This window comes from Myotis yumanensis, unplaced genomic scaffold (genome assembly GCF_028538775.1).
Source record: "Myotis yumanensis isolate MYYU_CA2020_CCGP unplaced genomic scaffold, mMyoYum1.0.hap1 SCAF_3, whole genome shotgun sequence".
NCBI classification, from domain to species: domain Eukaryota; kingdom Metazoa; phylum Chordata; class Mammalia; order Chiroptera; family Vespertilionidae; genus Myotis; species Myotis yumanensis.
In genome coordinates this window covers 106,007,054-106,034,814 of record NW_027223754.1, presented here as the reverse complement: position 1 = coordinate 106,034,814, position 27,761 = coordinate 106,007,054, and the positions used below count along the sequence as shown (strand labels likewise).

Below are 27,761 nucleotides of genomic sequence, written 5' to 3'. Positions count from 1 at the left end.
GTTTCCTTTAGTACCTTTCCTGGTGACTTCTTTTCTTAACTTTGGGGTTTTTTACTTTGTCTCCCCATTTTTGCTCTTACCAAAGGATCTAGACCAGTGGTTCTCAACCTTCCTAATGTCGCGACCCTTTAATACAGTTCCTCATGTTGTGGTGACCCCCAAGTTCATTGTTACAAATTGAACATAATTAAAGCATAGTGATTAATCACAAAAACAATATGTAATTATATATGTGTTTTCCAATGGTCTTAGGTGACCTCTGTGAAAGGGTCATTCAACCCCCAAAGGGATTGTGACCCACAGGTTGAGAACCGCTGATCTAGACCTTGAGTCACGTGGGGCCTGTGGCTTCTGTGGCGGGCTTGGTGGCAGGTTGTGTGGTCGCAGGGTCCTAGTTTGAAGTGGCGGGCCCAGCAGTGGCTCCTGCGGTTGTGGCGCCCAGGTTTTCAGGACTTCTTAAGGACATTGAAGCAGGGATTGAGGTAGAATGTGGGGCAGTTATAATGTTGACATTATGATCATGAGATTTGCTTAGTTGTATATCTGTTTTTCTCTTTTTTTGTGTGGTGGTTAGAGGGACTACTGATTTATATTAGACCCTTAGTAAACACTGAAAGTTTTCGGTCTTGATTGAAGAATAAAATTAGTCTACATCAGCCATAATCACAGAATGAAATAGGAATTACATATCCTATTTAAATTCTCTGTAGCATTTATGAGTGCCACCCAAACTTTTTATAAAATTTCCTGTTGATCTCTTGACATTACACTCAATTGGTTCTCTTCCTGTGTTTTTCATTATTTCTTAACCTCTGGGTTCCCCTGGCATTCTGTGCATACACCTATCTTAAAATGTATATCATATTGAAATTCGTTATTCATATGCCAGTTTTGCATCTAGACAGTGAATTTTTTAAGAACAAAAATTGGGTCTCATTCTTCTTATAACTCTAGTGCCGAACACTGCAATAGAGTCCTGTTAAACTAAACTGTTAAATGTGGAAAAGAAAAGTGATACTATTTGCTTTTGTGTAGACTCTTGTTAAAAGAGGAAAGCAAGAGTCCCACATTTCTGGTGTCCCTCCATTCTGCTACTGCTGTCAAAATAATTGTAAAGTGGAGCTTTATTGTTTTGTAGCTCAAAGACTTAGTTCACTAACCATTTCCGATTGAATAAACTTCATATTTCTTAGCTCTCTGTCAAATTCCTCCCGGTGCATCTTAACTGAACTTTCTATTCTTCTTCATGTATACTTTTCATATTTATATGCTTTTGCTGGTATTGTATCTTCTTTGTGGCTTCCACCCAATCTTGAGATGTCCATATAGATGCTGCTTCCTTCAAGAAGCTTTCAGTCATCTCCCTGCCCTCTCCAGCCTCTACCAAAAAAATCATTTCCCTATCTGAACTCTTAATTAGACTTTGACTGTAGTATAGCATTATTTTTGTACCTTATTAAGTCATAAGTTCCTTAAGAGCAAGGTTCTTGCCTTTGTTTTCTCTGCTATTTTGCATTAATAATTGAATTGAGTATAAATTAACTTTTTAAAATTTTTTAGCCTTAAGGAAACTATTCAGAGGACTATCTTGTCAAAAATTCTTCCTCTGCATTGATCTACAAGTAAATGCACTTAATCCAGAGAGTGTATAGGTTTAAATAATGTATTTATTCCTGCAACCTCAGTTTAGGAAATAACTTTTGTTCCAGATTTACATTTATTTAAAATATATTTACTATTCTTTGTATTGACTCTCCTTCTCCTTTTCTAGGGCACTGTCTTTAATCTTGAGTCCGAGGAGGAGGAATACCCTGAAGTTGTTGCAGAAGATAGCAATGACATTTATATCCTGCCCAGTGACAATTCTGGACAAGTCAGTCCTCCAGAGTCTCCAATTGTGACTACTTCTTGGCAGTCAGAGAGCTTACCTATTTCCCTGTCAGCCAGCCAGAGTTGGCATACAGAAAGCCTACCAGTGTCCCTGGGTCCTGAGTCCTGGCAGCAGATCACAATGGATCCCGAAGTAAAAAGCTTAGATAGCAATGGGGCTGGAGAGAAGAGTGAGAACAATTCCTCTAATTCTGACATTGTGCATGTTGAGAAAGAAGAAATACCTGAGGGTGCGGAAGAGGCTGCTGTGGCATCTGTAGTCTTGTCAACCAGGGAGGTGCAAGAGGCATTCCCTAAAGCCCCAGCTCCCTTGCTTCCACATTTCACTGCCACTTCCTTGCTGGGCATGAGAGAATCTGACACAGAAATGACTGCAGTTGAGAAAGTCAGCCCAGCTACATCATTGTTTGTAGAGCTTGATGAAGAAGAGATGAAAGCAGCTATAATTGAACCTATTGAACGAGAGGAGATGATCCCTATACTGGAACCCACAAAAACACTGTTGAGTGAAGAGATGACTATAAGGAAAAAGAGTCTTATGGAAGGGTCCTACCCTGCTGGAGAAGAGAAGTCTATGGCATTGTCTGAGGGCAAGTCTATACTATTGTTTGGAGGGGCTGCCGCTTTTGCTATCCTGGCAGTGGCAATTGGAGTAGCATTGGCTCTGAGAAAGAAATAGCATTTTTTTAGAAGAGAAATAAGACAAAAAGGATATTAGGTTTTAGTTGTATTGACTGAATTTGAACTGCCAGCAGCTGATTGGACATTTGTGGAACACTCTTGGATAATTGAAGATTTCTGGCTTGAGGTAGAGGGTGTTCATGTTTGTCTGACTGTAAGTTCCAAAACCCTTGGCTCATGGTAGATTCTGAAGAATCTTAAGAGAAGCTTAAGAGTGAAGTACTCCCTCTGGTATAGGTTTCTCAATCTCTGCATTAATTATATCTTGAAAATTCTTTGTTGTAGGAAGTTGTCCTGCGCATTGTGTTTAGCAACATCCCTGGCCTGTACCCACTAAATACCAGTAGCACCCCCCGCCCCCCCCCGCCCTCCCCCCCCCCTCCCCCCCCCCAGTTGTTACAACCAAAAATATCTCCTGACATTGCCTGGGAGTAAAATGTCCCTGGAAGTAAAATTATTCCCCTTTACGGGCCACAGCTTTAGAGGGAGAGGGTTAATTTAGGAGCATCTGTGATACAAGTTCCCAGGCAAGAGGGCTTAGCTGTGTGCTCCTCAGCTACTGACTCGGTCCTGCCCTTGAAATTTCATCTTTTCTGGTGAACATACTGTGTTTGCAGTCATTCCTTTTTGGCTTTTCTTTTCTTCCCCACCTTTTTAGTCCTATAGTGTGAGGGTATTCTCCTCTTTTGTCACAGCTGCTTCTCAGGTACCACACTCCTCTTCTTCACCCCCAGGTTTCTCCTAAGATCCATGGAGCATGCTTGCTCTGTACCTATCAAGTCTCTGATGCTTCTTATAGCTTCACCTTGTAAAGATACTGCCTTTTGTAGTCTTTAAAAAGGAGGGGGTGGGCTCCCTACCTATAAGTGCTATGACAACTGACAAGAGAGAGATCTGTCTCATTTAGAAGCAGGAAAATGGCTAAAATGACCTCTGGAGCTCTTTCGGCTCTTTTGTGTATGGCCACCCTACTGAATTTATGGCTACTTGCCAGCAGCATCTCCCTTGCGGGATGGTCACTGTCTATAACCTGGGCTTGTGCGTTTTTCCCTATACTATCTGGCCTCAGTGTTAGTGGTCGACCATCTAGCCCCTTTGCAGTCCTTTACTGCGTTTTTATACTCAGCTTACAGACCAATTGAATTATAACTCTTATGAAATACAGAAAGTCTCCTAAATATCATTGAAATAAAAAGTATGAAAAGAGAAGCTTGACTTTCTTGGTTACCCTCCAGTTCTAGTTTGGCTTTCAGGCTTCTTCACTGAAATCTTCACAGTCCAAATGCCAGTGTGATAAACCAAAATGATCCTATTAGTATGTACTAGTTGAGAATCAGCATTTTCTTTCATCTGGCTGATCCCACCTCTAGAAGGATGGGAAGTGTCATTTTATGCCTGAGGATCACGGTGTCACTATGCAGGACATACTTGCTTGATACAGGTCATTTCAGATTTATCTTAGTAAATGTAACAAATTATTTTTTAGATCCTAAAATTTGTAGTAAAATTACTTTACCTTATCACGATCACCAAAATGTGAAGTTTAAATGTGCTTTCTTTTTGAAATATATTTTAAAAAATTAAACCTTCTCCCTAAAGCAACACTATTTAAAAGTTGGTCAAGAAAAGTTCTGAAGTGTGTTTGTGTGCCACTTCAGCTTTATCATGGGGTGTATCTTTATGTTCTGAGTTTTAGTGTCCCATTTAGGGAGTGATGTTTTTGAGGGTTTGATGCACCTTGATTAAAATAGCTAGGGGTGAGGGGGAAAAATGGGATTAGTGTAGTAAAGAATTATTTCCTTCTTGGGCTCTGACTGTTGCAGTGGATTACTCTATGTTCTAATTGCTACATTTGTGTTTGCATAGGGTAAGAGCAAACTGGTGTGTTATCTTGATTCCCCACCCTCCTTCCTATGTAATAAAAGAACATTATGGAAATTGATCGAACGACTGAACGACCAGAATGCCCGCGGCCCCTCGCCCCAGCCAGCCCCACCCCCAATTGGCCCCCACCCCAGCTGGACCGCCTCCCATGGCCCCCATGGGGGTGAGCCGGCTGGACCCCACCAGTGCACGAATTTGTGCACCGGGCCTCTATTTCATAATAAAATATTTTCCTTCCAGTGTTCACACTTTTAAGCTCTGTATCCTCAAACCCATTGGCTAAACACATTTAAGCACTAATATAAACCAGGTTCATTTCTGAGCTGCTAGAGAGATATGTGGCTTAGGATATTTGGGTCTGTGTTCTCCATTAAAGAAAAGAATAAGACATGTGATACGATGCTACCATTGCAGCTTTATTTTCCCGTTTCTTGAACATTAACCCAAAGTTATTTGGCCAATTGCATTTTGCTGTGTAATGGTAAATAGCTATTCTTTTCCATTGGCTTTCTCTAGATTGAATTGTTGAAAATTCCTGAGTTGTTAATAGGATGGTCAGTGTCCATGTTTTTTCTTCATCTCCTTATCCTCTGCCTCTGGCAGTGGAAGGGAACACACTAATAAGGACTGCTTCTTACAGCAGCTCCTGTTTTTGCTATTACATTTAAAAGGAAATCATTTGTTACCCACCCTTTTTTTTATGGGGGCTGGTAGTAGGAGGCTATTCCTTTCTGTCCTGACTTACAGAGCATCTAAATCTAAGAAAAAGGGACAATTCACAATAGATTCAACTCAAATGCAGAATTAAGAATATCACCCTGTTAATCATTTCTCATTCTTTGAACTATTGAGGAAAAGTTTCTGTTAGTAAGTCGTCTAGAACTCTTCTTAACTGTTCTATTAAATATAATGATTTCTGATCACTTGGCAAAAAGCTAGTGAATGTTTCTTGAGAAAAATACTAGAATTAAAGAATGCTTATTTATCTTCTCCGTAATAAAATTATCATTCTGAGCCCAAAGAAATCCATTTCTACAGTGTGCCTTAGGGGGACTCTCATGATCATCCTTGCCCTCTAGAAAGAAAGCTTTCTAGGTGAAGAAAAACAACCGTTGACCATCTGGTTCACACATTCACCACCCAAAGTCATCCTTGATACCTCCTCTCACCTGTGTCCATCTCTTGTATTAAATGCAGCTACTACTGCCCAGGTTTGTACTGGAGGAATAAACAGCGAACACAGAGACATGGTTTTTTGAACCACAGCTACCATTAATTTCCTCAGCCTCTGTGCTGATTCTCTCTAGTAATATAAAAGTGATGCCTGCTCTCTTGCTTTTTTTCTAAAAGTATGGCCTGTGGACAAGTGTCATACCCATAGAATTTTTAAATTATTTTAAGAGATGTTTTATAGAAATAAAAATATATTACAGTTAAGAAAAATTTTCCCTTTTCTCTTAATTTTTTGTCTTTTTACACAAATTTATCTTTCAAAAAATTTGAGGTGATGATATTTATATCAGGAGGGCTGGTCCTCCTGATGAAATATCACTGTCTGCTCACTTTATAGAAACAGCTTCTAGCCTCTGAACCAATACCCTCACAAGCATTATTTCATTTAAAATCTCAGCAACACACTTGATGCCCGAAAGTTGCCTCTTCCGTGGAGGACCAAGATGTGCCATTAGTGATAATCTCCTATTATAACTGAGATGGTTCAACCGTGACATGGGTTTGAACTCAGGGTGCATCTTTTTCCATATTAGAATATCCTTTTTCTAAAAAGAAGTGTTGGTAATTATAATTTCAGCAAATATTAGTTGAGCATTTACTAACTTTACTAGTGTTCTAGCATATGAGAGGCAATGATTGGAATTTTTCTGACTCCAAGTCTAGTGCTTTTTCCAGTTTTTACCATTTTTTGTGACCCTGCAAAACAGTATTGGCAGGCTCTCTTCTCTGCACACGGCTGTGCCAATTGTCTGCTGCACAAGAGCAGCCTATGTTCACCATATTGTGTGCCCTAATTAGTAAATATCGAGCATGTTGTCCCAGACAAACGAGATGTCCAGGATTATTCCCAATTTCGAATTATACCGAATGTTTTGCCTCTAAATGTTGAATGAGATGCCTTATAAAGAATTAGCAGTTATCATTAGCTTTCTTATTTAATGTGTTAGATAAACATTTCTTGTAAACAAGGGTAAGGCAATCTGACACAGGAATCATCACTGAATGATTTGAAGGTAGCACCATGACTCTTTCTCTTCCCTTTTTCCTAGTTTGTTCCTTTTTGTTCTGTTTCCCCTGCCTGTGCTATGGGTGATGGAGGGAAGTGGAGGCAAACTCTAGGTATTGCTAGACTTTTCAACACTCATTCAAGAGGGTTAAGCAGACACAGCGAGAGGCCTATCTTGCTCAGAAGCTGGCAGTAGGTGACTCCCAGTGCAAACCTTCCATTCATTCCACAGTATACTGGGGAATGTAAAGTTAATCGTAGCCTTGCCTATAGAATACCGATTTAAATTCAGTCACTATTTAGTTACTTCCAACTATAGCCCGCCATGGAGAGTTAGAAACTGTCGTTACTATAATATTAATATATCCTGTCTTTTTTCTTTACACAAAACTAACCTCTACCTAGCTTGTCACCAGGGTCCTCCACCTGTGAACTATGTTTACACTACAAGAGCCCTAGCCAAGCAGCTTTATGCTCAGGTTGGAATTGTTCTCAGGTATATTTGCAAGGCCTTTAATCAGTTAGCTGCTGGCTCAAGGTGATTCCTGCCCTTTTCTCACCTATCCTGAGGGGACATTTTATAGTGGTATTGCCCACATGGGTGTGTTCTTTGCACCCATTAGAAGAAACTGGTTTACTAATGTACTATTTACTAGTAGAACAACGTTTTGATATTTTAAGATTAGCTTGTTGCCTCCTTTCCCAGGAAAAAAGGAAGCTCAAGTACAATCTTTTCTGTTAAAGAGTCTGGAATAACTTGGTTATTCCTGATGATTCTAGTATTATAATATAGATGGACCCTTACAAAAAGGAATTTATTTTTTTCCTATCAGTCTTCCATTTCTTTCTTCCTTTAGATTAAAAGTGCCTCTTTCTACATACTTCATTCTTTGACTGGAGTTACTGGTTCTAATGCTCTCATCTCACAGCTATTGGATTTAAATAGTAATGTTTGGTAATTAATGTAAGCATTTCACATAATCAGCAGAGTCCTTTTTCTATATAAAGTTCATTAGCCCTTGCTACAGCTGATTTGCTCAATTTATTTTTATGGGTTCATTCTGGCTCCTTTTCCCACCTGTTATCTGCATTTGGCCAATCAGGGGACAGGACAAAATCCAAATCTGATATTTGCTGTTGTAAGTGCTGCATTGGGTAGAACACATTGGAGGTTGTAATAAAATGAGATCTGAAGATAATTGATGGACTCAACTTTCTATTCATATAACCTAAATTAATGTCCTTTACTTAGGAGGAATCATTTCAGATAATGTCTTGTAGCCTTCCTAAGTACATAACTGGTTTGACTCAGGTTCTGAAAACATGATCATAACAAAGGACACTCCATATTTAAGTTACCGGTAAACACAGTTAATGAAATTGTTGGAAAATAATCGAGTGTGGCTCAGTGGTTGAGCGTTGACCTACGAACCAGGAGATTGTGGTTTGATTCCCAGTCAGTGCATGTTGGGTTGTGGGCTCGATCCCCAGTGTGGGGCATGCAGGAGGCAATCAATGATTCTCTCTCATCATTGATATTTCTAGCTCGCTCTATCTCTCTTAAATCAATAAATACATTTTTTAAAAATAAGGGTATGCACTGCCCTTAAGGCAGCCCTGCACATCTCAGCAGTTAATGTTGGATCCTGAGAGGTGAGGTCATCAGGGATGATTTAACCTGAATACACCAAACATTCCACCTGACTTTCAGATATGCCAAGTATCTTTTGGAGAAGAAGGCACTTTTATCTTTGACCAAGGAATATCCTTCACTTAGATTCAATTATATATATAAAACAGGATGAAATACATTCCTTGAAACAAAGTCACTTCTCAGTTCTATCCACAAGAATTATGTTACCAGTGTACAATCCACCAACTTCCAGTGTGCTCCTGAGTCATGACTGGGATGTGTTCAAGATGGAACACATGATACAGTAGAATCTTTTCAGGGGGAGACAAGGTGATAATCTTGCTTTATAAGTAAGAAGGTATATCTGACTTGGTCTGGAAAAATTTACACCAAATAGTGAATGTATTAATTTAAGCAAAACAGAAAGAAGCTGTGAAAGATTAAAAGTATTAGTATGGGATTATTTGCTATTTTGGAGCTCTTTTACATTTGTTTAGTCAACTACTTGTATTTAAATTGCTCTTTCTGGAAGAAAATATCTCCCCCCAGTGAGAATCTGTATGGATGAGAGTGTATGTATGTATACGTGTGATTCAATATGGTTCTACTGGGATATGTATCCTTTGGGGGGAAAAGTCCATTCCAAAACATACATAATGATAGCATTACTGGAAAATGTTTTCCAAATGATGGCATTCATCCTGCATGACAACATATATTTGCTTTCAATATTTGCAACATATTGCAGATATCAGATTGAGCCCCAACTCTAGTGTGTTAAGTATTTAATGCTAAGTGATACAGTCATTTTTTTCTTTTCTGATTTAAATACTCAAGGAACAGAAAAATGGTAACAAGGAAATATATATTAGTACTTAATTATTCTTATTCAAATGCTTCTCCAGAGTGTCATGTTCACAGTAACAAGAGTATTAGTATAGAGTAAAAGTAATGTGTGTGACATGGACCCAACATCCACCATCATACGTACAAATGGAACCTTAGGAAACAATCATTGCTTGGAACCAGACACCTCAGCATCATTTCTAAATGTTTGCGCTCCCTGGTTTATTTGGGCATGACCTAAGAAATTTGGTTTTGTTATTACTTGTATTCTAACTGTATCCCTAGAAAAGGCAACTACTCAAATGTTGAATTTTTAAGTCTGGTTTTTCATTTTTAAAAATATATATTTTTATTGATTTCAGAGAGAAAGTGAGAGGGAGAGAGAGATAGAAACATCAATGATGAGAGAGAATCGTCGATTGGCTGCCTTCTTGCACACCCGACACTTGGGATCGAGCTTTCAACATGGGCATGTGCCCTGACCAGGAATTGAATTATGACCTCTTGGTTCATGGGTTGATGCTCAACCACTGAGCCATGCTGACCAGGCTGTTTTTTATGCCTAGAAAAACCTGTTCTCTCCTGACACAACCTCTTAGGCTTGAACTGAGGGCTATGGCTGGAAAATGAAAATACAAGATTATTAGCAGACAGTCCTCACAGAATGTATGCTGTAGTTTCTGGTACTCCACCTTGACTTCTTGGAAAAAGAAAATGTGCCTTTAGTTACCCAGTTTTGGAAACTTGGTGACACTGGCCCTTAAATCACCTCCACACCTTTTACTTGCTTATGGTTTTTCTTGACTCTTAATAAAAAGATATCAAGTTGAAAAAAGTCCAACATGCCCTGAATCCAGAATCTCCTGTGCTCTCTGGTTTTTAAACCAGAAGACTATTCTTTAGTAGTATTAAGATGTCCCTGTTCTGCGAGGAATTTTTCTTTGTAAGGGATATGTGCATTCCTCCTCTGGTCCTTGTTCCCCTCACACAACACTGCTATAAGACTATGCTCTGAGGTTGCACTTTAATAAACAGTATATGGTTTTTTAACAAAAAACATTGTTTTTTTTTCTTCTGCCTTATAATCTGTTTTTAACTTTAATGTTCAAGTGAAATAAGTCTAAAATGTGTAGACTTAAAAGATGAGATCAAGCTTGTTCAAATATGTCCAACTTGACATTTTTATTCAAGTATGTTACTGTAGAGATTTCTAAATGGGTCATGGGCCTAAAACATCACCGTTAAAAATAGTGAGAAATAAATAACTGTTATCTTGTGCCTGTCTTCTCTAAGAACTCTAAGTGGTCACGACTCCATCTCCACCAGAGGCAGCTAACTGCTGTCCTGTATCAAGTTTTAACCCAGCGGTTCTCAACCTGTGGGTCGCGACCCCTTTGGCAGTCGAACGACCCTTTCACAGGGGTCGCCTAAGACCATCAGAAAACACATATATAATTACATTACGATTCATAACAGTAGCAAAATTACAGTTATGAAGTAGCAACGAAAATAATTTTATGGTTGGGGGTCACCACAACATGAGGAACTGTATTAAAGGGTCGCGGCATTAGGAAGGTTGAGAACCACTGTAACCAGACACGCTTTGCAGTCATCCATTCAGTCCATCTCCTAGAGCAAGAAAGGAAAAACCAGAATTAGCCAGTATAATTTTTCCCCCACCAATATATTTAGTCATATTTCTAACTTTTTATTTTAAACTGGAGGCTTTTGTGCACTGGGCCTCTAGTATACATATAAGATATTTGGTTAATCTCTTCCCACCTTCCCTCCTTCCCCCTCCCCTCTGAGATTCATCAGTCTGTTCCATGTTTCCATGCCTGTGGTTTCCGCTCCTGCATTGAGCGTCTGCCCCCTGGTGGTCAGTGCACATCTGGTTAGCGACTGGTTAGGCTTTCATGTATATATATATATAATTCTTCTTTATGACTTCCTATTTACTGTTTCTCCCTCTTTTCTAACTTGTAATGAATGACCAGGCTTTCTTTTTCTTTCCTTCTAACAGCAGGGACACTTTTTCTGTTATGGCCCAGATAATATTTTAGGCTCTGTAGGCCACTCAGTCTTGGCCATATGGTCACAATGGCTCCATTATGATGTTACAGTGTGGAAGCAGCCAGAGAAAATACACAAAAGAATGAGCATGGCTATCTACACTAATAAAAGAGAAACATGCAAATTGACAGTCCCTCCGCTATGCCCACCAGCTCATCAGAGTGATAGGCAAATTACCCCAACAAAGATGGCGATTAGTTTGCATACACAGGCATGGAGCAAAGACTGAAGACAGCGTAGAAGGAAGCCAAGCGCTGCAGAAGGGAGCGGAGAAGGGAACGGAGCTGAGGCAGCAGACTTGGGAGGGAGCGAAGCAGCGGACAAGGGAGGAAGCAAGGCAGCAGAGATGGGATGGAATGAAGCGGCAGACATGGGAGGAAGTGAGGCAGTGGACATGGGAGGAAGCGAGGCGGCGGAGATGGGAGGGAGCGAGGCGGCGGAGATGGGAGGGAGCGAGGCGGCGGACATGGGAGGGAGTGAGGCGGCGGACATGGGAGGAAGCAAGGCGGCGGAGATGGGAGGGAGCGAGGCGGCGGAGATGGGAGGGAGCGAGGCGGCGGACATGGGAGGGAGCGAGGCAGTGGAGATGGGAGGGAGCGAGGCGGCGGACATGGGAGGGAGCGAGGCAGTGGAGATGGGAGGGAGCGAGGCGGCGGAGATGGGAGGGAGCGAAGCGGCGAACATGGGAGGAAGCTGAGGCAACAGAGAAGGGAGGGAGCTGAGGCAGCGGAGACTGGAGGGGTGAGGCGGCGGGCTTCGCTCTCTTCTCTGCTTTGCTCCAGCCTCAGGAAGCCCTATTCTTGCAGGAATCTTCCTGCAACGGGCCTCTAGTGTTACAATAAAACTTTGTTTACAAAAACAAGCAGCAGGCCAGATTTGGCATATGGCCATAATTTACCAATCTCTGTAAATGATTAGAAGTTCTACATCCTTCATTTTTACCAAATGTACATTGCATTTATTGAATATACATTCAACTTCTATGACAGGTAATCTAACTATGACTTAAATAAGATTTGTTTATTTCTCTAATTATATGTCAGCAGTCAGCACTGCAGTCTTGGGAGCCAGGAGCCTATCTTACTGGTCCTTGTCACTAAGATAAAGCCCTCACCTGTACCCAATCCTCATGCACACTTCAACCCGTGGACAGGGGAAGCGGGAAGTAGAGGGCAGGCCCCTTCTCTTCAGGGACACAGTACAGAAATGTATACATCACTTCTGCCTGCATCCCTTTAATCAAAAGTCACAGGTCACACCTGGCTTACAAGGGAACCTGGGATATGTAGACCAACAGGACCCAGTTATAAATCCTATAACTACAGAAGATAGGGAGTACAGATATTGGGGGCATCTAGCAGTCTCTGCCAAACTTTTGAGTTTCTTATTTGCTTCAAGGATTAATTAGAATCTATAACCCCTCACCCAACCAACATCAAACCTTAGTATGTATTTATTTAGCATGTCTAAAATACAGTTTCTACTACTATCATCTCCATAGATTTGGGTTCTTTAACTCCCATGTGAGTTTTTTAGTGCTCCACACCTATAATTTAATAGATGTTACTCTTTATTGATGATCATTTTCTATAGCAGGGGTCCTCAAACTACGGCCCGTGGGCCACATGCAAATACAAATATTGTATTTGTTCCCGTTTTGTTTTTTTACTTCAAAATAAGATATGTGCAGTGTGCATAGGAATTTGTTCATAGTTGTTTTTTTTAACTATAGTCCGGCCCTCCAACGGTCTGAGGGACAGTGAACTGGCCCCCTGTTTAAAAAGTTTGAGGACCCCTGTTCTAAAGTCTAAATTAGCTGTTCTAATTTACAAACCAGAATTCAGCCCTTAAGAACTCTAATGCCATAAGAAATACAAGTGAAACTGGGGGTTGTGCAGAAACATGTTCTCTGGAGCCCTGTCATCCTTATATTCTTGCATCCTATGTTCTGCTCCATGAGAGCAACTGCAAAAACAGACTTTCAAGGTGCTGAGATGTGGATATTCCCATCTATTGGGTCACTTATGCTTCCAAGAGACACCTTGGGTCCAAGGAATCAAGATTCTGTTTGAGCCGTTCAGTATTTGGTAAGCTGTTAATACAGACTGCTGTTGATGTCTTGCCAATTTACTCCCCTTGGTTGGTTGTTGGTGAACACTGTCCAGGAACTTTCTCAGGTTTACCTGCTTCCAACAATTCAGCATGGTTTAATACCTGATTTGAGATTTATATTCATTCTCCTGTTTCAAAATGCCGGTATAACTAAAGTCCAAAGCAGATAGAGAAAACTTTCAAGGTTTATCACTAATTTGAAGAGGGTTTGGATGCCTGAGTAATGCTTCTGACACATAAAATCCCAAATATTCACTAATATTTTCAAATTTAGAGAAAAGATATATCCATTGAACATCCAGTTGGCTCTATGAAATGGAAGCAGCAGACATTAAGGACTATCTAGCCTTCTTGGGCAACCTCCTGAAGAACTGTTACTTAATATCCTGGTTATGGACAGATGTTTTCTGGGACAGGTTTTAGATAACCTCTCCTCCCTGCTTTTTGATCTCTCTGTTTGGTCTCTCTCCCCTTCACCTTTCTTAGTAAGTATGTTTTCATTTGTTTTGTAAGCATGTTTTTAAAGAATTTAATTATACTTATTTTTGTGACAAAGTGAAGTTGACAGCAGATCTGGGGATGCTCAGCTTGGATCCCTCAGCCACTTTCTTTCATGCTCTAAGTGTCTATACCACCTATATCACACTATTACAATTCTTTGGACAGTTTGAAATAAGCCTTTCCCCACTTACAGTAGCAATCTTAAAAAAAAATGAAGCTGCCCAGCCGGCATGGTTCAATGATTGAGCGTCGACCTATGAACCAGGAGATCACAGTTCGATTCCTGGTCAGGGCACATGCCCAGGTTGCATGCTTGATCCCAAGTGGGGGGCATTCAGGAGGCAGCGGATCAATGATTCTCTCTCCTCATTGATGTTTCCCTCCCTCTCCCTTTCTCTCTGAAATAAATTTAAAAATATATATTTTTTAGAAAATGAAGCTGATAAAGCTCAAAGATTTTTTTTTCATTGCCACCTGCATAACGTTCTTGTTCGTGAAAGCAAAACCAAGCCTTTTTGCCTGAATAGGAAGGTTTATAACAGCCTTCTTTGTGGTTTGGTCATCAGAAGCAGAAGAAAGGGAGGAAAGTAGCAGAGGTCTCTGCTGGGTTTCCTGACCTTAAAGGGAAATGGATGTAGGGAGTAGGCAGACACCAAGAGGATTTAATGAAATGCCAAGGAGCTGACATCACTGGTTCTTACATTTCTGACTAAGTTTCTCACATAGGTGAGTAGGTTCTGATTAATAACATTCACTGTTGTGCGAAAGACATCATGGAGCAAGGATGGTGTGTGATCGGCCACCTTTTTGGCCAACAGCATGGTCAACATCAGCATGGTCTTCTCCTTTTCCATGTCTTTAGGATAAGTGTGCATGACCTGCTCCAGGGCAGCAGCAAGGCACTCCCTTCTGTCCTGTATAGAGGTGAAAACAGAAGGCTACGTCACTAATATTCTTCCCTCTTAAATGAAAAGTAGTCCTCCAGTGGAAAGCATGAAGAAACATGCTCTCATTTTACAAGGAAGTATTTACTAAATAGCTAAGGTGGTTGGAAGAGAGAATGAGAAACAATTTAGTTTTGAGAGGAGATGGAAAGGGAAGACTGAGATTACTCCCTGGAGTGGGACACTCATTAACCAAACACGTGGTCACTGAGCATCTTGTGTGCACATTCAACACTGATGGAACCAAAGAAGCCAAGTTATTCCCTACCTCTGAAGCACTTCAAATCAAGAATTAGTTAACTACCCAAGATATCGCATGTCCAGTTACTGGTGCAGACCTCGCTAGAGGGAGGGAGGAGGGGCTGCATGTGATATTCCCACCTGGAACAGACACACATAGAGCATTAGACTTGAGAGAGCCTGCAGGCTCATTACTTTCATGGAGAATTAACATTGTGGGAGAGGTCCCAGGCAGAACATCACTGGATGCTTACAGATTCTGTGACAGCTGGCGAGACCATCATATGGGAAGAGACCACTAAAGAGGGGATAAGCCTTCTTGGAGGCAGGAGACCTGGCCTGGTTGAATCTTGGAGGATTAATACATTTTTATGTAATGAGAGGTACTTGCATTTTTAGCTGGTAGTCAAAAAAATACCTTGGGGTATTTCTCCCACTAAGTTTCTTTGTGTCTTAGACCTATCTTTGTATCCCCCACAATGCTTGGCAAATGATAGAAGCTCTGTAAGTATTAGTATGTGGATTACAACCATGAAGCCAAGAGTAGTAGGCTAACATGTTTCTTTTCTTGTCACACCTGGGCAAGTGACTTAAAGTTCTCTATTGGCATTTTTATTCAGCTCCCTAAAACTGAAGAAAATTATTTCTGGAAGTCATATACATTTTGTTCATCTTTTTAGAGGCTTTTATCCTGAAACTCTTTGACTCATTCCTAAATGTCAAATAACTTAATTCTTCTAAAAGACAATTAACCATGCTATAATTTCTATTTCCAATACTTTTGTGGACAGTCATGAATTGAATTACCTCACTGAACCCTGGTCTGTCTGATAGCAGACAGAGGGCAGACCTTGTTGGTTAAACTGACAATGCAAAAAGCCCTCACACTTCTCAATTTACCCAGAAAAGGCACCAAAGGGTTTCTCACTTACTTCCTCTGACAGGTTCCCATTCATAAACTGTATTGCCAGGTGATTCACCAGTCTTGGGGGGATGCTGCGGTCCATCCTGTCCCCTATATGGGCAAGTTGCCTGGCGATATTCTGGATGATTTCATCTTGACTCTCAGAATCTGAATGTTCAGGAAGGGGCAGCAAAGACAAAGCAGACTCAGACATTGGTCCCATTCTAAACCCTCATCCCACTGCACCCACCTTGGAGAAAGGAAGGAATTCTGCTTTAAAACAAAGCCAGCTCCCACTTCCACAGCACACCACAGAGGGTTGCGGGGGGAGAGGGGGGGGGAGAAGGGGGGAGTCCCCAGGGAATGGGCCTGACTGAGCAGAAGTCTGGCTGAAGAAGCAGACTTCTCCCTGAATACAGATTCAACATCTGCCCACAAAAAGGATCAGTGATGCTGTGGCACCCATGACTATGGGCACCTGAGGCATGAACCTGGCAACAGCCTTAAGGCTGCTAGTTCTGTATCCCATCATCTATCAGGTTTTAGATTCAGAAGTTGTTAGGACAGAGGCTCTGCAGTCAGACCGAGTTAGAGCCCCACCTCTGCCAATTCCTGGTCACGAGACCTTGACACATCCTCTCCTACCTTCCTCACAGGGCAGCTATGGGGATCACTGCTTTCCCCAGTCTTGTCTCACTCAGTAAAACCTCCGTCTTCACACAGACCTAGAAGGCTTTGTACAATCTGCCCAGCCTCTCTAACAGGAACTCTTCCCACTTCTCCAGCTACACTGGCCTCAGTAGAGTGCAGGCTTCTTCTTTAACTTCCTTGGGTCTACACAAATGCCACTCTGTCCAAGATCAAACACCACTTTCACTGCCACATGTCCTCTTCCACTCCCACCTTTACCTTCCTTGACACTCTCGATTGTTTCATACAGTTTATCTGTCTGTAGTCTTTGACTCACTTTCAGAATGTAAACTTCACAATGGCTCTGATTTTTTTCTACATTTTTTTTCTTCTTTAAATCTTTATTGTTGAGAGTATTACAGATTTCCTCCTCTCCCCCCACACCCCCACCCCGACTCCTGCCCGACGGCCTCCCTCCACATGGTTCCCAACCTGCCCCAGGCCTTCACCCTGCTACTCTGTGTCCATGGGTAAGATCTTTGGTTAATCTCTTCCTGCCTCTCCTCTCCCCTTCCCTCTGAGATTCATCAGTCTGTTCCATGCTTCCATGCCTCTGGTTCTATTTTAGTCACCAATTTATTTCATTCACAAGATTTCTTGCTTGTTTATTTTGATTTTTAGATTCAGTTGTTGATATATATGTATTTGTTGCCATTTTATTGTTCATATTTTTTATCTCTTCTTCATAAACAATACCCTTCAACATTTCATGTAATGCTAGTTTGGTGGTGATGAACTCCTTTAGATTTTTCTTGTTTGTGATGCTCTTTATCTGACCTTTGCTGGGTAGACTATTCTTGGTTCTTGGCCCTTATTATTCATCACTTTGAATATTTCTTGCCACTCCCTTCTGGCCTGCAAAGTTTCTGATGAGAAATCAGCTAACAGTCATATGAGCGCTCCCTTGTAAGTAACTAACTGCTTTTCTCTTGCTGCTTTTAAGATTCTCTCTTTATCTTTTGCCCTTGGCATTTTAATTTGATGTGTCTTGGTGTGTCTTGACTTCCTCTTGTTTGAGACTCTCTGTGCTTCCTGGACTTGTAAGTCCATTTCTTTCACCAGGTAGGGGAAGTTCTCTATCATTACTTCTTCAAATAGGTTTTCAATATCTTGCTCTCTCTGTTCCTTCTGGCACCCCTATGATGAGAATGTTGGTACAGCCCTACCCGGTTTAGCTCAGTGGATAGAGCGTCGGCCTGCGGACTGAAGGGTCCCAGGTTCGATTCCGGTCAAGGGTACATACTTGGGTTGCGGGCTCGATCCCCAGTAGCGGGGCGTGCAGAAGGCAGCCAATCAATGATTCCCTCTCATCATTGATGTTTCTATCTCTCTATCTCTCTCCCTCTCCCTTCCTCTTTGAACTCAATAAAATATATTTAAAAAAAAAAAAAAAAGAATGTTGGTACACTTGAAGTTGTCCCAGAGGCTCCTTACACTATCTTCATATTTTTGGATTCTTTTTTCTTTTTGCTCTTCTGATTGGATGTTTTATGCTTCCTCATATTCCATATCGTTGATTTGATCCTCAGACTCCTCTACTGTTGAATTCCTGTATATTATTCTTTTTTTTTCTAAATATATTTTATTTATTTTTTAGAGAGAGGAAGGGAGAGAGACAGAGAGTCAGAAACACCGATGAGAGATAAACATCGATCAGCCGCCTCCTGCACATCCCTCACTGGGGATGTGCCCGCAACCCAGATACATGCCCTTGACCGGAATCAAACCCGGGACCCTTCAGTCCGCAGGCCGACGCTTTATCCACTGAGCCAAACCGGTTTCGGCTGTATATTATTCTTTATTTCAGTTAATGTATACTTAATTTCTGACTGGTCCTTTTTCATGTCTTTGACTTTCTCACTAAGATCCTTGAAAGTCTCATGAAGATCCCTGAGTAACCTTATAACCATGGATTTGAACCCATATCCAAAATTTTGCTTTCTTCCATTTGTTTCATTGTGACATGTTTCTTTGTCTCCTCATTTTGGCTGTTCCTCTGTGTTTGTTTTTATGTATTACATACAGCTGCTATGTCTCCTGGAGTTGGCAGAGTGGCTTGTGTAGCAGGTGTCTGGTAGGGCCCAGTGGCTCTGCCTCCCCAGTCACCTGAGCTGGGCACTCTGGGTGTCCCCCTGTGTGGGCTCTGTGCACAGTCTTGTTGTAGTTGAGTCTTGATTTCTGTTGGTGTCACTGGGAGGAATTGACCTCCAGGCCAGCTGGCTGTGAGGACCAGCTGTGACTACGGTGGGAAAGCTGCTGTGCAGGAAATACTCCTATGGAGCAGGACTTGCTTCAGTGGGGCTTTGGTGCTCACTGAATCTGCCCCTTGAGTGTGTTGCTTGTGGACATGTAGAGTTGAGGTCTGCTATGGTCTGATGCTATCCACTGGGTGCACTGGTTCTAGTGCCTCCATCGAGGTGCAAAGTCAGCCACTGCCTGGGGCCACCCTGCAGGAGCTATTTGTTTTGGGCTTAGAGGTGCCCAGGGGAGACCCAGGTGTGAAGCAAGGCAGGCTTATGTTAGTGTAGGGTCTTGGACCCTTTATTGATAGGTTTGGGGCATGCTGCTCCAGCTGTAGCATGTTTGAGAGATTTTAGCAAAGTCTGAAGCCTAAGCCAGGACAGGCCATTCATATGCAAAAGCCACTGCAAACAGCTTGGGTAGGGCTGCAAATTGGATAGGGTGGGGTCTCAAGGAATCACCAGTGCAGAGGGGACAGTGTGGGACATGCTGATGGAAGCTCAGATATAGCTTCCAGTCAGCTCTGTGAAGGGGGAGGTCCCAGCACAGAGACAATGACCGCTGTAAGCACCTCTGTCTGGGAAAAAGCTGCTCCTTAGTTCCTGCCCTGATGCCAGGCAATCCAGTTCCTCCTCCTATGTGTTTGGGTCCCCCAGAGCCTCATCCTGGCACTGGAGCTCAGAGGAAGCAGGACCTTGTAAGTTCAGTTCATGCGCCAGCCCTTTAAAAGGAACATCTGGGTTTCCAGCAGCCTCTGTGTCACTGAGCCCCAGTCCCCACTTGTTTCTACAGCTGTAGTTATGGGGACTTCTATTCCCAGCTCTGGAACCCTGGGGGTCTAGTGTGGGGCTGGGACCCCTTGCGTCTCCACAGGGACGACCTCTAATCTGACAAAAAAAAAAAACATGGCCCACGTGGGTACTGTTCCAGCCCGTTCTGCACCTCCGCCCCTCCTACCAGTCTCAGTGTGCTTTCTTCTTTACTTTTCTAGCTGGAGGACTTCCATTCAGCCAGCTTTCAGGTGGTTTTGAATGATGGTTGCTCTGTATTTTAGTTGTAATTTTGATGTGGTTGTAGGAGGCAGCGAGTACCGACATTTAGCTATGCTGCCATTTTGGTTCTCTCAGGGCTCTGATTTTTTAATGTTTTGTTTATTGCCAAATATGCAGTACTGAGAACAATGCAAGGCACACAGAAGATGCTATGTAAACAATTTTATGAATGAGTGAATGAGTAAATGAATGAACCCTGAACCTAGCTCCTAGTAAATTTTCAATAAATGCCAACTATTATTATTTCTCCAATTAAATCTTATACAGTGGAACTTCACTTCTTGAACTTAATTCGTTCCAGAAGGCTGTTCAAAAAGCAATTTGTTCAAAAACATCATTTTTCCCCATTAGAAATAATGTAATTTGAATTAATCCATTCCAAATCCCCAAATCATTCCCTCTTTTAACCTACTCAATTGCCTGTGATCAATGTTTCCTTAGCATTTTCACACCCTTAGCAACATCAGCACTCTTGATGGCCTCTTTATGTTTTAAAATTGTGCTAATCATCGATTACAGTCTCTCCTCACTCCATTTTCACTGTCCTCCAGTCCACTCTCCACAGTGTACTTGGGCCAGCAAGGCACCTAGAGGTGAAGATGAGAGGGCATTAAGAGGAGTGAGTGCCTCCTTACATTTTGTGCCCTGGGTGTTTCATTTGCCTCACTGTGGCATTGACTGTGACACATGTAGTATCAATACGACATCACTTTCTTACTCAGAACTTGCCACATGCTCAACTCTGCTTCTTAAGTGACAAGTTACCACCCAGCCTTAAATCATCCTGAACTTCAATTATTCCCTTCAAATGCTCTAGCTCGGTGGTCGGCAAATTGCGGCTCGCGAGCCACATGCGGCTCTTTGGCCCCTTGAGTGTGGCTCTTCCACAAAATACCGACTTCTGCACATGGGCCACGAAGTTTCAATCGCACTGTACATGCGCGCCCGCACGTGGTATTTTGTGGAAGAGCCACACTCAAGGGGCCAAAGAGCTGCATGTGGCTCTCGAGCTGCAGTTTGCCGACCACTGCTCTAGCTAAACTCAACTATTCACAGGACCTTTCCCAGGCCCTGGCCTTTTGATCTTCAAGGTTTTGCTTAAGCTATTGCCATTCCCTCTTCCCAATCTCCAGAGCAAAACTACACAGCTTCACAGCTCAGCTCAATTCCATTGCAGCCATGAAATTTCTCCTGATTTCCCACAGAGAACGGAGTACTCACCACCTTCTCCATAGCTCCCACAGCACTGACTCTGCCTCACTAATTTCCCTAGGTGTTCCCCGTTTCAGCAACTTCAGGAGTCATGGCTGATTCATCTGTGTGCAGCTGAGTGAATAAATTCACCATGACATTTCTAGTGGCCAGAGACTCTATTCTGCCCTTTTCTTCCAAATCTTGTCAGGTACTTAATCTACATGCAGAGAGTTTTCTACCAGAGGGAGAGGTTAAGTGTACAGCCCCATAATCAGTTTTGAAAATGCCATTTGAGTCAAGCCAGGCTTTCCAGTCTACAAGTAAGGGATGGTGCAGAAGAGCAAAGGAGAGCCCAGGGGACAGCCTCTAGCAGTAGTTACTCCTACTAGCAGTTTCTGCCAGCAAAGCCATTCCTGCCCCTCCCTTCCTAAACCTTCCCCAAAGGGTCCAGGTGCTCTTATTCCAGTTTAGGGCCAGAAGACATGCTAGCTGGATTCTAAGGCAGCTAACGTCTGGCACACCTTGGCTAGTGGGGAACTCTTACTACACACCCCTACCCACCAGCTTTGAGACAGAGCGAGGGATCCCAAGGCTGGATGGGCTGCTGGTCTCCCTCAAGGCCACCAGAGGGCAGTGCAAAAACCCAGAGATGTAAGGATAGCAGGATTTCAGTCCTGCTCTAAGTAGGGAGGCTTGGGGTCTAGGTCCTTAGAGTCACCTTAGGCTTTTAAGGCAGTAAATCTAACCAGGGACTACACCAGAGTCTCCCACCCTAGAACACACTGGTTCAGGCAGCTGGAGTAGGGGCCAGGGACGAGGCATTTTGAAAAACTTTCTCTTGGAATTCCAATGTGCACACTACTGAGGGCTACTGTTCCCTAATCTGGGAATGGCTAAGCGCTCAACATGTTCCCCAGCCTTGCTCCCTCAGCCATCAGCTTGGGATCGTCTCCATCAGTGGAGGCAGCATCAGCAGTTAGCAAGAGTAAAAACTGAAGTTGGAGGACAGCACAAAGATATGGGTGAGAAAAGGTGAAGGAAGTCTGGAAACTGTAATGTACTCAGAGGCAGGAGCAACCATGGGAGGATGGGGCCCAGCTCAAGGAAAGAGGCCTGGACCGTCATTTGGGGCTTGTATTTATGCTTTTCTGGGCCTCAGTTTCCTCATTTGGAAATGAGATTCAGAATACTTCAATGCCCCATCCTATCTAATAAAAGAGGAACATGGTAATTATCCATACCTCCACTAACCTTCCCATTGGCTAATCAGGGCAATATGCAAATTAACTGCCAACCAAGATGGCGGCCAGCAGCCAGGCAGCTTGAAGCGAACAGAAGGCTTGCTTGCTTCAGTGACAGAGGAAGCCAACGTTCCCCGCCTGCCTTGCCGGCCTCTGAGCTTGCAGTTTAAGAAACATTGTTACAAATATAGAAGCTAAACAAAACCCCAGAAACCTGCTTTCAGCCAGCCGGGCTTCAGCCAGCAGGACCGCAACATTGTTTCAATTATAGAACAAACGCAGATCCCTGCTTTCAGCCAGCGGGATCTCAGAGCTGGAGTGAGCAGGACCGCAACAGTGTTACAATTATAGAACCCAAACAAACCAGATACCTGCTTTCAGCAGCTGAGGCCTCAGAGCTGGAGCCAAGCCTCAGAGCTAAAGCTGGCCCAGAATAAAAAAAAAAAAAAAAGGACAGGTTGGGAGCTTCAGTCACCCGCCAGCCTGAAAACGGCCCTCAGCCCCTCACCCAGACTGGCCAGGTACCCCAGTGGGGACCCCCACCCTAAAGGGGGTGTGACCAGCTGCAAACAGCCATCATCCCCTCATCCAGACTGGCCAGGCACCCCAGTGGGGACCCCCACCCTAAAGGGGGTGTGACCAGCTGCAAACAGCCATCATCCTCTCATCCAGGCTGGCCAGGCACCCCAGTGGGGACCCCCACCCTGATCCAGGACACCCTTCAGGAAAAACCAGCCAGCCCCTCCCCATGCACCAGGCCTCTATCCTATATAGTAAAAGGGTAATATGCCTCCCAGAACCAGAATCAGCGGAGCAGTGAGGCCTCCCAGCACCAGGATCAGCAGAGCCGCGAGGCCTCCCAGCACCGGGATCAGCATGACAGGGGGCAGCGACCAAACCCCCTGATCGCCCTGCGGCTCTGTGTGTGACAGGGGGCGGGGCCACAACCTCCCTATCCGCCCTGCTCTGTTTGTGACAGGGGAAGGCGCCCCAACCCCCTGATGAGCCCTGCTCTGTGCCTGATAGGGGGGAGCTCCCCAACCCCCTGATCGTCCTGCGGCTCTGTGTGTGACAGGGTGCGGCGCCCCAACCCCCTATTGGCCCTGCCCTGAGTGTGACAGTGGCCGCGCCCCAACCCCCTGATCAGCCCTGCTCTGTGGGTGACAGGGGGTGGTGCCCCAACTCCCCTATCGGCCCTACTCTGTGAGTGACAGGGGGGAGCTCCTCAATCCCCTGATCGGCCCTGCTCTGTGCGTGACAGGGGGGAGCTCCCCAACCCCCTGATGGACCCTGCTCTGTGCGTGACAGGGGGGAGCTCCTCAACCCCCTGATCAGCCCTGCTCTGTGCGTGACAGGGTACGGAGCCCCAACCCCCCTGATGGGCCCTGCTCTGTGTGTGACAGGGGGCAGCACCCCAACCCCCTGATCGGCCGGAAAAAGGACAGGTTGGGAGCTTCAGTCACCCGCCAGCCTGAAAACGGCCCTCAGCCCCTCACCCAGACTGGCCAGGCACCCCAGTGCGTGACAGGGGCTGGCGCCGCAACCTCCCTATCGACCCTGCCTTGAGTGTGACAGGGGGCGGTGCCCCAACCCCCCAATTGGCCCTACCCTGAGCATGACTAGGGGTGGCATCGCAACCTCCCGATCCGCCCTGCTCTGTGCATGACAGGGGGTGGTGCCCCAACTCCCCAATCGGCCCTGCTCTGAGCCCGACCAGGGGCTGCACCTAGGGATTGGGCCTGCCCTCTGCCACCAGGGAGCAGGCCTAAGCCAGCAGGTCATTATCTCCTGAGGGGTCCCAGACTGCGAGAGGGCACAAGCCGGGCTGAGGGACTCCCTCTCTCCCCGCAAGTGCACAAATTTTTGTGCACTGGGCCTCTAGTAATATATATAAAAATGTAAGGTGCTTAGAGAAACTGAGCAGGTTATCAACTAATTGGAAACTCAGCTAGGCTTGCTCCACCAGAGAAACCAAGTACAGACCCAACAATCACGTGACACAAACATCAGTGGTGGACTAACACCACACAGGTGGAGCTGAATCCAAAGGTCTCTTCTAGCATTCTGGTTCCCTAAATGCCACTGGTGACAGAAAGGCAGAGAAGACTGGGCCAGATGCTTACCTGTCTCCCGGCTCTCCAGAACAAAGTGGCTGTACTGGCTGCCATCAGTCTGCAGTTCATCGTCATGGTTTTCCCATAGACAAGCTGGCACAGATAGGTCATGGCCCAACACCTGCAGCTCTTTGTGGAAATTGTAGTTGGAGCAGTTTTGAAGGAAGCCAAACACCAGCAAGTCTGTAATACGCTCATCCTGGAGGCATGAACCATTGCTGCCCTAAGATGAAAGGGGGTCAGGAAGGCTGAGCTGGCAGAAGGGCTCTGAGTACAGTGGGGCCCCAAATAGCCTCACTAGCCCAAGAGACCTGAATAACCCTGTGGACACAATAGTCCCACAAGAGATCTCAGTGGGCAGAGACCAAGTCTGCAACACCTGTGTGCAGATGCCAAAGAGAAAGCTCCAATTCTGCACAAGTTGGTTATCTACCATTTAGCTGACATCCTGACAATATCTAGCTGGGGCAAGCTTGCTTTTGGGGTAGGAAGCCCAAAGGCTGTTTTAGGAAGTCAAGTAAATATCATCATGTAGAAAGCATCCTTGCTTTTGCCAAGCCCCATGTGTCTTTTACCAAACTGAGCCCAGCCTTAATGGCCATGCATCCAGCAGTTAGAAGCTCATTCTTCTCCATAATGTCCTTTATGGGCCCAGTATGGTATTGTGCAAACAGCAGATTTTCAATAAATACTGGTAGTAGTAACCAGATACCCTCTCCCCTTGAGCAGGCTTGGAGGGATGTGCCTCTTAACCAAAACCCACAGAGAACACAGCTCCTGCTCCAACCCGGAGGGGCTGGTGATGGTGGCCCAGCAGCTCTCCATCCGTGAACAGTACTACAGCAGTAGCTCAGTTCAGCCTCTGTGCTATGGGGGACAGCGTGGATATTTCTGGTGTGCTGACTGCATTTGGGGCAGTGTTCTTGACAAACACAGGTGAGCAACTTGTGGGATCAGCAGTCAGGTGTGCTCAGAAAAATCAAAGATCTAGGATGAAAGAGGGAATAATCTGGAAGGCCAGGGATCCAAAGATCTGCCCAGATAAATAAATGCAAAACTAACATGCTGGATGGTATGAGATCAGTAGAAAATGAAGGTGCAGGTAAAATTTATTTCTATCTTCTAAGTCCTTAGCAGTTTTCTTTTTTAAAAAAATATGTTCTCATTGATTTTTAGAGCGAAAAGGAGGAGAGGGAGAAAAAAAATAAATGTAAGAGAGAAACATTGATCAGCTGCCTCCTGCATGCCCCCTACTGGGGATCAAGCCCTCAACCTGAGCATGTGCTCTGACCAGGAATGGAACCTGCGACCTTTTGGTGCATGGGACAATGCTCAACGAACTGAGCCACACCAACCAGGACAGTCCTTAATATTTTTCATTAGAAAATTCAGAAAACATTTAAAGGACAGTTTTTAGGAGGCAAATAGTTTTCAATAAAATGCATAAAATAAAATGCTTATATATTGTTATTCAGCCTTTAGTTCTCCAAAATTATTCTAAAAAAATGGGGAGCCCAGCTAGCATGGCTCAGTGGTTGAATGTTGACCTATGAACCAGGAGGTCACGGTTTGATTCAGGTCAGGGCACATGTCCGGATTGTGAGCTCGATCCCCAGTAGGGGACATGCAGGAGGCAGCTGATCAATGATTCTCTCTCACCATTGATGTTTCTATCTCTCTCTCCCTCTCCCTTCCTCTCTGAAATCAATAAAGATATCTTTAAAAAGGGGGGTGATTATGTTATACAAAAGCTCTACTGTCAAGCCCTGGCCAGTTTGGCTCAGTGGTTAAAGTGTCAGCCCACGGTTTGATTATCATGGTTGCAGGTTAGATTGCAGGTTTGATTCCCAGCTGTGTGGAAGGCAGCCAGACCATGTGCCTCTCTCATGTCAGTGTTTCTCTCTCTCTCTCTCTCTCTCTCTCTCTCTCTCTCTCTCTCTCTCTATTTCTCTCTCTCTCTGCCCTCCCTCCCTCCCTTCCACTCTGTCTGAAAATCAATGGAAAAAATACCCTCAGGTCAGGATTAAAAAAAACAAAAACAAAAAAACCTTGCCCTGGCTGGTTTGGCTCAATGGATAGAACATCAGCCTGCGGGCTGAAGGGTCCTGGGTTCAATTCCAGTCAAGGGCACATGTGGTCGCAGCTTGGTCCCCAGTGGGGGGCATGCAGGAGGCAGCCGATCAGTGATTCTCTCTCATCATTAATGTTTCTATCTCTCTTTCCCTCTCATTTCCTCTCTGAAATCAATAAAAATATATTTTAAAAAAAGCTCTACTGTCAATGATTGTAGTGAGGCCAGGAGGAGCTTAGAAAGTCAAGGACAGGCTTCATTCCCACCTCATGGTGATGTCTTGGTTACAGAGAAGACTGGGGCAGTGTTGTGGGGCAAACTGTGCTCCCCAAAAAGAAACGTTTAAGTGCTAAGCACAAGTACCTGTGAATGTGACCTTATTTGGAAATCAAGTTAACATCAGATCATCCTGGATTAGGACAGGCCCTAATCCAATGACTGATGTCTTTATGAGAGAAGGAGACAGAGTTTTGTATAGAGACACACAGGGACAATGGCATGTGAAGACAGACTGAAAGTGGAGTGATGTGCTTAACAACCAAGGAGCATCAAGCACTGCTGGTAGCCACCAGAAGCAGGGAAAGAGGATGGGACAGATTCTTCATCAGAGACCCACAAGGAACCAACATTGCTGACACCTTGATTTCAGACTTCTAGCCTCCTGAACTGTGAGAGAAAACACTCAGCTTGTGGTATTTTGTTTCAAAAGCCCCAGAAAACTAATACAGGCAGTTTTTGCCTGAGGACTTCCTTTCGATCTAGAGGTTGAAAAATAGGTGTCCAAAGTCTGGATGCAGAGCAGTTGTTGCTACACACTATGCCAGATCAGCTTATCAAATATAACTTCAGTAATCTTGGCCTTTGCCATGGAAAATTAAAAGAATAGAATTGACAGGGAGGGGAAGGAAAGGATGTCCAGAAGCCAAGAGTGACCCATGAAGCCAAATGTTGAGCACCAGGCTGGCTGGGAAGCAGCATGAACAGACTCCATTCTAATAAATAGGCTAGACTGTTCCACAGAATAGGCAGTAGGCTCAGAAGACTGACAGTATTGAACATTAAGAACAAATAAGAGCTGGTGATAGTATGACCTTTTTTGATCCTTCCAGTAATGAAAGTTAAAATGGGTATCTCAGAAAGATAAAAGATTTGATAATAGTTTATCCTTTAGGTCATAGGAAAAAAATTTTTAAGAGAAATGGTCAAAACTT

At 43.9% G+C, this 27,761-nt stretch overlaps 2 protein-coding genes across 13 annotated transcripts in view; one reads left to right on the top strand and one right to left on the bottom strand.

The window, feature by feature from the left end:
- The window catches only part of BCL2L13 (BCL2 like 13), a 182,988-nt gene extending 171,319 nt beyond the window's left edge, over positions 1-11,669 (top strand). For all 4 annotated transcript variants that reach the window (XM_070409274.1, XM_070409272.1, XM_070409273.1 and 1 more), the window contains one exon: positions 1,772-11,669. In XM_070409274.1, the coding sequence (XP_070265375.1) occupies positions 1,772-2,569 (798 nt within the window). In that variant the 3' untranslated portion in view covers positions 2,570-11,669. The remainder of the gene's footprint in view (positions 1-1,771) is intronic.
- Positions 10,337-27,761, bottom strand: part of BID (BH3 interacting domain death agonist) — a 55,916-nt gene continuing 38,491 nt past the window's right edge. For 7 of the 9 annotated variants that reach the window (XM_070409284.1, XM_070409289.1, XM_070409283.1 and 4 more), the window contains exons 3-5: positions 24,489-24,702; positions 15,976-16,115; positions 11,867-14,773 (exon numbers count right to left, since the gene is read on the bottom strand). In XM_070409284.1, the coding sequence (XP_070265385.1) occupies positions 14,522-14,773; positions 15,976-16,115; positions 24,489-24,702 (606 nt within the window). In that variant the 3' untranslated portion in view covers positions 11,867-14,521. Of the gene's footprint in view, positions 10,803-11,866; positions 14,774-15,975; positions 16,116-24,488; positions 24,703-27,761 lie in introns of those variants that run through there. The other 2 variants (XM_070409285.1, XM_070409286.1) reach the window with 2 other exon arrangements.